The 12,938-nt window shown below is 37.3% G+C and overlaps 1 protein-coding gene across 1 annotated transcript in view; it reads left to right on the plus strand.

The window, feature by feature from the left end:
* The first annotated feature begins 1,332 nt into the window (after positions 1 to 1,332).
* The window catches only part of LOC106936286 (carnitine O-palmitoyltransferase 1, liver isoform-like), a 38,063-nt gene continuing 26,457 nt past the window's right edge, over positions 1,333 to 12,938 (plus strand). The window contains exons 1-6 of the mRNA XM_015017165.1: positions 1,333 to 1,448; positions 7,479 to 7,621; positions 10,140 to 10,279; positions 10,982 to 11,159; positions 11,316 to 11,417; positions 11,851 to 11,988. Coding sequence (XP_014872651.1) covers positions 7,481 to 7,621; positions 10,140 to 10,279; positions 10,982 to 11,159; positions 11,316 to 11,417; positions 11,851 to 11,988 — 699 coding nt within the window. The 5' untranslated portion in view covers positions 1,333 to 1,448; positions 7,479 to 7,480. The remainder of the gene's footprint in view (positions 1,449 to 7,478; positions 7,622 to 10,139; positions 10,280 to 10,981; positions 11,160 to 11,315; positions 11,418 to 11,850; positions 11,989 to 12,938) is intronic.

A 12,938-nucleotide genomic window follows, 5' to 3' on the forward strand; every position in this document is an offset into this window, starting at 1 on the left:
TTCGGACCTACGATCGTCTTGTTATAAAACAACAACGCTAACAACTGTACCACCATGCAGTCAGTTATATTTGATAAATTAAAAGTAGTTTAATGGTCTGCAAAACTTGGAGTTAATGTCAAAATAATTGCTCGGTCTGGCAGATTTAGGTTTCAATTAATCTTTGAATTTTACCAACATCTGAATTCAAGTATTACCACTTTGTAGCCAGTCCCAACTAAAGTGACAAATAATCTGTTTAGGGAGGTAAAGATTAAAATCTTGAGAAGGACATGTTAGTAGGAAAACAAAATTATCTTTTTAGGGGGAGGTGAATACTGTTGTGGCTGATGCAGAATATTATGTGTGTTTGACCCAGAACTTGCGCATTATCTGACCTGGAACATTGTGTATGATTAACCCAGTAGTTAAGCCAGTTGTTATGTCAATAATCTGTCTAAAATAACAGATAGGCCTCATGCATCAACTTAGTATTTGATTAAAAAAATAAACCTGAGGTGGAGACAAAGACTTTGACCTCTTCAACCAAGATGAATCGTCAGAATACCAATGAAAACATTCAAAAAGAAGGTTAGAAATGATTAGATGGTTTTGACTGCAGTGATACATATATAGGTTTTTGCAACAACTGTTGTTGGGAAAGGCATAAATAATGTTTGACGTGCATTTTATTTAGAGTGAAAAAATGGTACATCTTTCTAAACTGATACTCTTTGAGAGAGATTCTGGTCATGTTTTCTTTTAGAAACAAAGTTTATGACTAAATTAAAATAATGTTAAACCTAAATCTGCTGGCTGTATTTAGTCTCAACTAAATACATGCTTCATCACAGCAGAGGACTCGCATACAATCCCTTCTTAGACTGTATTAACAGTACAACTAAAAGAATCAGGATTCATTTACTTATTTCAGAAAATAAACCCAAAATTGTGTCTCTGAGGATACTTCTCAGAAACCTGGCATTTCTGTTTAAAACTTTAAAAATAACCTCTTTCTTTTATTATGTAAAATTAGTTACATAGGTGGAAAAAAAGTTTATATACAATGCCACGTTTTGTGAGATTATAAAACCCCCTGATAAATTAATTTCAACAGAAATGTGAAGACTTTTTATGGCAACTGTATGTACTACAGAGTAAACTTGCAACAAATATCTCCAGCCATTTTGTAATGGCAATGAAATAATAATAATAATAATAATGATAATAACTGCCTTTTTTAACTTCTAATTTACCGCCTGGGCTTTCTCTGTACGTTATGAATCAAAAATGGGTGTGATGCTCCCAAAAAAGGAAGCAAATGACGTAGTGCTGCTTTTCAGCCATTGGCTATGGACGCTTCTAAAGGGGTGCTCACGTGTAACGGGCTCGTGAAGGGAGGGGCGCCAGCAGACGTTTTCTACATCTGTTTCCATCGTTCAAGATTCTTTAAAAAAAAGACGGAGCAGGTAATTTTATCTTTATTTTGTCTTCTCTCGTCGAAACCACTCGTGGTTTTTTACCTATTTGTGTATTTACAGGCCTTTTTCCTTTTCGTTTTTGTCAGTTGTGCGTCGCTCCGCGAGCGGTTGGTGTTGGGTGGTTCTGTGAGTGTAGTGTAGCACTTTTACTAGATTATATTACCGCGACAGACATATGTTCTGACTTTGCTATCGGAGCGCAAGATACTCCCTAAATTGTTTTTGTTTTAATTACATGGAAGCTCGCCTGTGTCCTTGTGGAAGATGTTGGTATGTCTGTCCACCCACAAATGATGTCAGTTGACAATGGAGATATCTGTCTTCTGGTGAAAGACTCAAAGTACGCGCGTGGTTTCGAAAAATAAACGGTCTCTTTGTATCGCTGTTGCTCCTGAAGGGAAGTATTGAAGGTATGCAAGTGCCGTTTGAGGCAATTTGTTGGCCGTTTCGTCAAGTCTAAATGTAAAGACAAATGACTTCTATATTTAAGAGGAAGGGGAAGGGGGCTTAACTACAAACGCGCACGATAACTTTAGAGCATGGCAACGAGTGACAGAATGACAGAGTGAATTATTTAAGTGCCTTTTGGATACTAATAAAGCCACTTTACGCTTTTTCATGGCACAGCTTAAATATATCCTCTATTAATTTGTTGACATTACAAAGTAGCGACGCTCACAAGCACGTGAGTTCCCTCCCATCACTCTTGTATGGAACGCGCTGAGCTAGCCGTACCCTCTTTTTTGCTCGAGCCTGTTAAACTGGTTTGGCGTCATAGCTTTAACAATAACTCTCATGGCTGACTGATTTGGAGCCTAGGGGTAATTAATGTTTAGCTAAGTTACTCTAGAATGTGTCGGTGCAATTAGTTACTTTTTTCCATTTTCATTCTGCTGCTCAAATAATTTATGTAGATTAGTGTATTTTTCCAGAACAATTACATTTTCTTTTAAACACAATGGAAATAAAAAAGGGGGAGAGGGGAGAGCACACTGAACAAACAAAATTGAACTGTTACATATCATGACTTTCTAAACTACAAACTTTGGGTTTTTAAGTGTGTTTCCCAACCCTGGTCCTCTAGGCACACTACCCTGCATGTTTTAGGTCTTTCCTTGCTTCAGCACAGGCGATTTCAATTAGCAGGTCTTTGCTGAACTTCAATCAGCTGAACCAGGTACATTAAAGCAGGGAAATTACTATAACATGCAGGGCAGTGTGCCTTGAGGACTAGTGTTGGGAAACACTGTGGTAGACAAACCTAAAATGGAAGCAAAATTATATGATGTTTACAAACAAATTCACAAATGAATATCTGAAATGAGTATTAGGCTTTGTTTACTCCAATCTCAGAAATTATATCAAGTCTAAAAAAATCACCTTCAAAAGTCACCTAGTATTAGTACTGGTAAATAGACTCTGCCTCTGAGTCGTTTCCACACTGCTGTGTGAATTCCTCCTAGGTTTGTTAGAAAGCAAAGTGGACGAACTGTCAGGAATGAGGGTGTTTGGTGTCGACAGGAACCACGAGGCCTTCTTCGTCTTGTCATAGTTAGACTTTTACTTTTCATCACAGTTAAGATATACAGGTCAGATCTCACCGTACAAACTCACACAGAGCGTAGAGGATACTCAGACGAGACTGCTGCAACAAACCTGCAGTGCGTCAAACCTAAATAGCTAACCAAACAGGTGAATCAAATTACTAATTAGTGGACAAAGGAAAAACCGGTAATACTCAAAAGTAGACACTAGAAATCTCGAAATCAACTCAAACTAAACGGAGAACACAGAAAAATCCACACAAAAAACCCAACATATGACAGTACCCCCCCCTCTAAGGGCGGATTCCAGATGCCCAAACAAACACTAAGGCACCCCCAGTCCCAAAGTCAAAACCCCGAAGGGAGCGTAAGGGAAAACACAAAAACAACCCACAATGGGCGTGAGAAAGGCAACAGAAAAAACACCCCCAGACGGACTTCCACCAAATAAGCCCCCAACAGTCTGCATGGCGGAAAACCGAACTGGTGGGACCACAGAAAAAAAATTTCCCCAGTCTATGGGCCCGAACCTCTCCGGAGGACGACCCGAACGTAACCAAAACCTCCCATGACCCTCAGGTGGACGACCCGGTGGCCGCCTCATTGTCAATATGTTCCCCGGAGGACGAACCACATGTCGCAGGATCCGCAGCAAAGTTCCCAGCGCTCGAACTGGAGAATGCCTCCCTCCACCAATCCAGCGGTGGAAACGTCCACGTAACCTTACTGATGAACCCTGGCGGCGAATAACTCCTCGTAACACCTCATGCCGGCGACGTCCCGAGCCCCTCCCTCCTGCTCCAGCTACCGAATTGGAAAACACCGGCACTGGAACCGAAGCCGAGGCTGGACCTCTCACCACAGGTGATGAATCGAAGAAAAAGGACCCCCGCAGCTCAGTTGGTGAAGAAACTGCCGCAACAAACCTGCGGCGCGTCAAACCTAAATAGCTAACCAAACAGGTGAATCAAATTACTAATTAGTGGACAAAGGAAAAACCGTTAATACTCAAAAGTAGACACTAGAAATCTCGAAATCAACTCAAACTAAACGGAGAACACAGAAAAATCCACACAAAAAAACCCAACATATAACACAAACAGGATTATGAAGACTTGACAAAGCAAAGCACAACTACAAAAGCAAACATAGTCAACTAACTCAAGGAGACCAATAATCAACAAACTTAAAGCGTCTTAGCAGAAATGACTAAAAAATGTTTAATTTCTGCCATATGACATGTAGGAGACACAGGTATGGTCTGATAAATGCAAAATACAACCATTTGTTCTAAGCTTGTCAGATTTTTATTTTGAAAATTGTAGTTTGCAACATGATAGAAGTTGACAAATTTCAATGAGTGGGGATACTTTTGCAATATTTCATGTTCAATTTCTTTTGGAAAAACCTTGTATTAGACAGTGCATAAAAACCGGGGACAGATATGTTTTTTTGGCTCCATAATTGGTGCACACTAGGTCTGTGTAATTTTATCAGTTATACAATATTTATCGATATTTTTCCCTCAGAAAGTATACATTTTTTGTTCACGAGTATCGATACATTAAATCCTACTTTGAGTTTAATGTCAAATCCATGTGAATTAAATGACAGCTATCACACATGACATTTTCTACCCCCTTGCACATGTACATTAAAATTTACATGTAAAGAAACAACCAGTTACAATTACTTAAATAATGAAATGAAATAGATAAATTACATTATCTAATATAAGTGAATAAGACAAAAAAAGTTGCTTTTTGTGTATTTGGTTATGCAGAAAAGGTCTTTTCTGCATAACCAAATGTATAACAAATGTATACAATGCAAATGTATAACAAAAACAGCATTCATTACATCAGTATTACACCATCAATTCAATTAATTCAGTCCAAGTGATACATATGATGTTGTGAGGAGAATATCACGTATCATGTTGTATCATGGCATTAGTGTATCTCTAAAGCCTTTTTGCACACAAACACTACATTAAAACATTGCACCAAGTCTTCTCTAGTTTAGTTATTCTAGCCCAGAGGTGTAGAACATCCTATCTTGTTGTGGCCTTGTAACAGAAGTCACACAGATTCAAGTCTAGGAGAACAGACTGGATGTTAGATAGTTACACATGACCAGAGACAATAGGGACAATTATAGTTGTGCTTACAACAGAGGGGTTATGTATTGGTGTTAGCACTAGCATACTAACTAACAGCAGTGGCTTTTCACATTCTGCTACAACAAACTTCAATGTAGTTTACTGGCAATTTATGTGGTCGACCAAGAAAAAGTACAAAATAACAATAAAAGAGAAGGAGTTACCCAAATTCTATGAGCTGGGATATCAGTTCTATGAGCTTTAGGAACTCATAGTTCATTTCAAACCCACAAGTAGATGGCTGTCAACCTCAACCTAATCCAAAGTTTGGGTTAAAACCAGGGATGCACCGACCCACTTTTTCACTTCCAATTCCGATACAGATATCTGAGGTTTAGTATCGACCGATCTGATACAGAAAAACAGTGCCGAATGGACTTGAAATTTTTTATTTATTTATTTATTTTAAAATACAGCCATAAATGTACTTAATTGCAAATGTATTTAATAACTCTGCATCAGTACAGCACACTTAAATTCACCAGTAGCTTCACAATCTTGGTCACACATGTAAAAACAACACAACTTTAATTTGTTCAGTCACTGCAATTAGGAGTAGAACAGCCAATGTAAACTGAGAGTGATAAAATAGTAGGTTGACTAAGTTCGTCGAACATATAAAAACAAACTGTGGCATTCCTTCTTTCAAATGGTTCAGAAAGTGCAATTAGGAATTCTAAATGTAATGTAAAATAAATAATAATAAAGCATGATGTTGCTCAGAGCACAAAGCATAGAATTAGACTGAATAGATCTACCCTTGTGGATCAGACACATTGTCACAGAATTTTTTTCAATATTTGCACCGATACAGATATGAATAATGGATCGGTGCATCTCTATTTAAATGTGATTGATTGAACAGGTAAAAGACGGTGGATTACCTCCACATAACTGTAAAACACTTTAGTCAAGTGATGTTATTTTTTAATGTGCTACAGAAATAAACTTGACAGTGACATTGTGAAGCCTGAGGTAAGTTTGTGCTCATCTAAGAGAGGAAAATAACTCCCTACTCTAGTCTTCCTGAGGTCACTGTGCATCTCATTGCTCTAAAGGCTGAGCACTTATAAAATCTGCCAGACTGACCTTGTGCACTGTGCCCCTCCCGCATTCACGTAACCACAGTGCAGCGACTGTGATGCGTGGGAGACGGGTGGCAATCAGTCTCATTGCTACACAGGAAGAAGGAACAGACAATTCCTTCTTTCAGGTTATCATTGAGAAGTAGTGAAGAAAAACACCTGCATCACAAATATATCTGCTTCTGTTTATTTGGAACAACGTTTAAAAAGTCAGTCATTGTGTTTGTTCCACTTCACAACCACTTTGCATTTGTGTTGGTTTATCACAGGAAATCACCGCCCCAACAAACCCATTACTGTTTGTGGCTGTAATGTGACAAATTGTGAAAAGTTAACGCAGTCTAAAGTTTTTACATTTTGATCTGATGCACAGTCAAATTAGCCCCACTACTGACCAAACACTTCAGGAATAATTTTCTACATTTTCAGCGATTAATCATTTTTTTAAATAAACTGCATGAAATAACCAGAGTGAGCTAGCCGCAGAATACAATGTGCTGTTGGTGCTGCACATGTAAAAATAACATTCCTTCCACACTGAATAATTCGAGTGTTTTCACATTGATTTGCACACTGTGATGCCTTCTGGCTTTCAGAGAAGCTTTCTATCATGAGACTAGAACTTTTTCAATTTATTTTCTGTGCTTATCAGCCAGTTCCTGAAACTAGGAGCAGGCATGTATTTACTGTTGTCATGATAAATTCCTAATATTGTTTCACCCCCCGCCCCACAAACTGTCTATGTTGACGGAATTCTTAGTCTTACTATTTTCTCCGAAACGTATTTATCAATTAATTTGACAATATGACTAAATGTAATTACTCTGAGCAGTCTAGTGATACAAATCACACTTCTTTTTGTGACCTAAAGAGGTGTATTACAAATGGAAATGTTTCTGAAGAGCAATACTTGTCTTTGTGATGCCATGGTTGCTGTGTCACGCTGCAACTACCATACAATTACCAAAAGAAAGGCAATAAATACTTCTTATCGTCACTTGTATCGTTATCACGATATTACCAGAAAATATTGTGATAAAACTTGAAATCTATGCTGAGAAGGTGATACAAAGGGTACCTCATAATTTTTAGGTGTAGAACCATGAAAAATTATAATCATCCTAGCAACGTTTGCTAAGAAATCATTTTATTAAATGGATTAAGTGTTTACAGTCATATTTTGTATTAGAAGAGGTTCATATCACATTTATCTCCTTTCATGTGACAGCAATGGCGGAGGCTCATCAGGCGGTAGCGTTCCAGTTCACCATCACACCAGAAGGCATCGACCTGCAGCTGTCCTACCAGGCCCTGAACCAGATCTACCTGTCGGGGGTCCGGTCCTGGAAGAAGCGAGTCAGCCGCATGAAGGTCAGCATGGAGAGGGGATGGAGTTCATCTGTCACATCAGCTTCATTATGCCTCACATCGTTGTCCACATCGTTCTTGTGAACCAAAATTCCTCCTGAATGCCTTTCATTAAATGTCTTTCAGTTTGGCATCAATGCCCCATTGGATAACTGAATGAACTAATTTTCCAGTTATCCAAGATGTTTGTTCACACATATCATATATAAAAAAAGTAACACATTGTTCTTCATTTAAGGCAACATATCTGAAACACATGCCAGTGTTACAGCATATTAAGGTTTTAACGCTATACCATCAACACTATAAGCTACAATTTTTTCTCATGGTGTTGCTATGGTTTAAATTCATTTTAAAAGAATTGAAAGAAGCTGAAAACCCCTTTGTAGTGATGATGTTTTGACAAACCTTGACTATATATTTAGTTGAACCCACCAGTGGACATGCTTTGGATAGAGTTTACTGTGTTCTTTGCTAAACTCATGCTGAGAACATTAGTTTGAGGTTGTCTTTGTTCTGAACATCAGCCACTGTCCCCTTTTTGCTCTTCAATGAGAGAGAAATGACAGACAGACCCGCCTTCCAGGTCACATCCGCACATGCCCAGTTAACAATTGTCATCCTACTGTTGCCAACTTAAAGACTTTGTCGTTGTATTTAATGACTTTTCATACTAAAAAATCTTTAAAAGGCTTTTTCAGCCCAAAATCCTCAATCAGAACACATCAAATTATGTCTCTAAAATTCTTTCACTTGCAGTTTTACTACATTGTTTTCAAACTATACATCCTGAAGTAGATCAAAGTGTTCGATTACTGTCTTTCCTTTTACAAAAGTCTTGACTTGCTTGCATAATGTTGAGTTAAAGTAATATATTACTTTAGATAAAACTTCAAACAGCTTTATTATGTTTCTGAGAGTTTAGAGCAACACAAGCCCTTTAACATGATGATACACAGAAAATATTGTGCGCTACTATCCTGGCGACTGGATTTACAAATATCTATATCAATTAGAAACTGACAGAGACAATACAAACCTGTGTAACTTATTGTCAGTCTGAACTCCATTAAGTTTTCATACCTCAGTAGGTAGAAATTCTCTTTTTGCTAAGACGTAATCGCAACTTGCTACTACATGTGTGGGTGTGTCAAGTGTTGCAATGGTATGGTGAAATGTCGTTTATAACCAGGAAGAAAAAGAATCCAGAGGCTTTTAATAAATGGTGTCAGATTACAGTTATAACACAAGCCACAAAAAGCAGGTGTTATGTACTTTGTTATGCAATAAATTTATTCTGAGTAGTCTGTTGGAAAGCTGTTTTATAAGGTTCAGTGGGTTTAGCTGCACTATAGTCTATAATCCATCGTTCAATGAAAACATGAATATCTCTTCAACTGCCACCACACACACACACACACACACACACACACACACACCAGTTCAGGGTGTGGACTCGCCCAGAGAGTTGTATATGTTTGTTTTCTTCCTGCTACAATACCTTTTAAATGACACTCCTTTAACTCCTCCACATTTTGTCACATCACACTCACAAACTTCCAGGAGTTTTAATAGGATTTTATGTAATAAACAGACCCAAACAGTGCAGTAAAAGAAAATGTTTTGGAGTTTTCTACATTACATCTGACTTTATCATGTTCTGAGTGACTATTTTGAAGACCTTTTACTGCTTATGTACTGTTAAGAGTTCAGCTCATTTTATTTTATTTTATTTTTTTTTAAATTTGTAAGTTATTTTGTTTTTTTCTGATAACTGATCCCTATGCCAGTATTTCAAGACTTATGCTTTTTGCTTAGTTTTTTATTTTTAATTTTTTATGCTGTATTACTTTAAAAGTTGCAAAAGAAATTTTCATCAGCTGCAGAGATTAGAAGCTGTTCCTATTGTGATTTATCTCTGTAAAGGAACATGGGTTCTGTATTATTTTTATAATTAAAATCTAAATAGTGTAGCATGTAATTCTTTTCAGCCCCCCTGAGTCGATTAAAACCATCTTTTGCTGCAGTTACAACTGAAAGTCTTGTGGGCTAATGATTCTAACATTTTGCCAGTCTAAAAATGTTTCTCCATTTTCTATCTGCAAAATAGCTCAGGTTCAGTCAGTTCTAAAGCATCAGTGAAAAACAAGAAACAAATGATTCATTTCTGATTATATTTTACTTTGGAAAGTTGAGTGAAATCACTTGGATTTACTCATCTGTGAACTGATCTAAAAAAGAATGAGAATTATGAATTAGGCGAGTCAGTAAAAAATGAATTATTTTTATTTATCACCCTACTTTTTATTTATCGTAAAAAAAAATAGTATTTCATAAAAAAATACTTGAAGATGGTTTACATATTACATTAACACTAAAAGCCATCAATCTGGAGGAAATCAAGTTTCCCAACAATCAATTTTAAATTAAGAAACTAATATTCATGTGCATTTGGTCAAAAAGCAAAGAAAAATACTGATTTTAAAATCATACTTTGTTTTTTTTTCTTCTGCCGTTACAGAACAGAGTGATAAAGGGAGTGTATCCTGCTAGCCCATCGTCGTGGCTCTTTGTTGCCATAGGGATCCTGGCTACCATGTATATGCAGTCTGATCCCAGCATGGGGCTCATCGCAAAGATACAGCAGCATCTTCCTCTGAGGTAAACAGAACCGGGATGAGTTGTTTTTAAAAACCACCAACGAAGACATCAGAGACAGGAAACAATATTAAGTGTTGATGTGGAAATATATACTAGATTATTAAAAGAAAGTACTTGTGTTTTACATTTGCAATCACATTTTAAGACAGAGATAAGTACGTTAAATACAAACCTTTTTTTTAAATGTTCTTATTTATTCAGGTAGGTATTTATTCAAACCTACCTGATCCTGTGTGAAAATATATTCAGTCTTTGTTTTAAATTTTTAAATGTGTTTGTTCTGAAACAAACCAAAACAGAATCCATTTGGAAGGAAGCAGCTACTTTTCCACTTTTTTTTTTTGCAAGTCACAATACGTTTCAAGACTTTCTGATTAAGTCCAGAGTCAAGTCTAAGTCCATTTTGCTTTTTTTTATTTTTAACAATATTAGTCACAGAATAATAATTAATAATTTCTGGAATTTTAATATTTCTCCATGCATGTTTATTTTAACAACATATGATTCTAGAACATTGAAAGTCGATTGCTTCTTTTTACCAGTAGATGGAGCTGTTGCTCTTTCCTAGTCATAGTTCTCCACAGACGCACTCTACCTGTAGATACATATGTTTTCCCATTTTATTCGTCAGAATTAATTGAAGCTCGTGTTAATATTTGTAGTTCTCTTTGTGATGACGTTTGTTCCCGTCTTTCTGTGCAGTCTGCATGTTTCTCTGAGCAGTCAGGGTCAAACCATGGTGTCAGCTCTGGTCTTCAGCACCCTGCTGTGGCTCTCCCTCATCCTCGCCCTGCGCTTCTGCCTCAAACTGCTGCTCTCCTACCACTACTGGATGTTCGAGCAGCATGGGAGAGTCTCCAACACCACCAAAGTCTGGGTGGTAAGAACCAGGCTGTTTTCTGTGCATACCAGTGATTGTTATTTATTACTAAGTCTGAGTGCATTTTCATTTAAAATCTGTTTTAAAAAACTGTTATTATCATCTGTTAACTTTCTGAAAGTGACACAAAGGTTTTTTTTTTTTTGTTCTTCTCAGACTCTGATGAGGTTATTTTCAAGAAAGAAGCCTTTGCTGTACAGCTATCAAACCTCCCTCCCTCATCTCCCCGTTCCTGGCATACAAGACACTCTGGGCAGGGTAATTCTTCTTCATCTGTTCTGTCTTCTTCTCTGATTAGTGCTCTCCTCTCAGTTTCTGCGAACAGCCATGTCTGTGTAAGTTTTGCGTTTGTTACATTCTTCCCACTGTTGAGTCTTCATCAAGCTGCTTGTTTCCTACTGTTCTTTGACAAACCTTCACAGAACATCTGAATCACATTATATTTACATATTAGGTAACTTCTGAAGGAAATCCACGCTTTCTATATGTTTGAATTTTTAAATATGTTTAAAATTTAGAAAAAAGTCTCATCGCTTTCCTTTCACTTTTTGTTTCTGTACAACTAAAATTCTCAAGAAATACATTGAAACAGTTAAAAACTTGAAAAGGTTTAAGGGATAGATATATGTATAATAAAACAGCTGGATTGCTCGTCCTTGCTTCCCTATTGTCACTCCCTGTTTGTCTCTAGTATCTAGAGTCAGTGCGCCCTCTGTTGACGGATTCAGAGTTTCAGCAAATGACTAAGTTGGCCAATGAGTTTGAGTCGACCCTTGGACACCGACTGCAGCGCTACCTAAAACTCAAAGCTCTGTGGGCCACCAACTATGTAAGTAGATTCCATCACTGATTAAATATGAAAAATAAAGCTTAATGAACTTGTTTCATTTGCTGGCCGTTTCTCGCTCAGTTTTTTTCTATGTGTGACAGTTTGAGACATTTCTCACAATTAGGGTTGCCACCTTTAAGAAATCACAATAAGGGACGCCCACCATGGCGCGTCGTCCTACTCATGGGGCGGGACATCCGCTGCAGTGATAGACATTATTTTATGGCAGTGTTTTTTGTCTTTAAAAAGTGATCCATAGAGCAATCGTTCATGCATAGAGGTCGGTTAGAGTACCCCAAAACTGTACTCCAATCAGAGTGGAATACTTTAACCCTTGTGCGTGCGAGGACTAAGGCAAACGTAGAGGACTATGGCAAATGATACAAGTTTTACGTGTGTGGGGTCGGTTGGATCCTATTTCTACATACATACATTTAATTAAGCAAGTGTAAAAAGTATTTGGTAAACCACTGAGTAACTGATCATAACACCTGATTTAATATTCAAAATGTGTGTATGAAATGTATGTGAACATTCTGATATTTTACAGAGTATTACCAAAATATTTATATAAATAAGGAGTTAGGTTTGGATGCTGGTTCTAGACCAGATTTACCACAGGGACCAGGATAGTGAGTGTTTTTCCATGGCAACACTTGAAAAAGAATGAAACAAGAAAAAGAGCAATATTTCATCATTTGATATAATAAGTGAGCCAAAGACCCACTTGCGTCTTCAGAGGTTCAGTTTGCAGATCCCTGGCGGATAGAAAATATGATCCTATCTCCATACAGCAGCTAAAAGTGCAGCACTATAATTTTTTATTCATTGTTAAAGTAAAATTGTGAAGGTTAAAAAAATCCACCACTGTATTAGCATAAGACATTTATTTAGTATAACTTCTTTGGTACCCTGTTGGCCCCCATCTAGAACTGCCCATTAATGCAGGT

Source organism: Poecilia latipinna, unplaced genomic scaffold (genome assembly GCF_001443285.1).
Source record: "Poecilia latipinna isolate Pla-1442-1.1 unplaced genomic scaffold, P_latipinna-1.0 Scaffold2112, whole genome shotgun sequence".
Classification (NCBI taxonomy): Eukaryota; Metazoa; Chordata; class Actinopteri; order Cyprinodontiformes; family Poeciliidae; genus Poecilia; species Poecilia latipinna.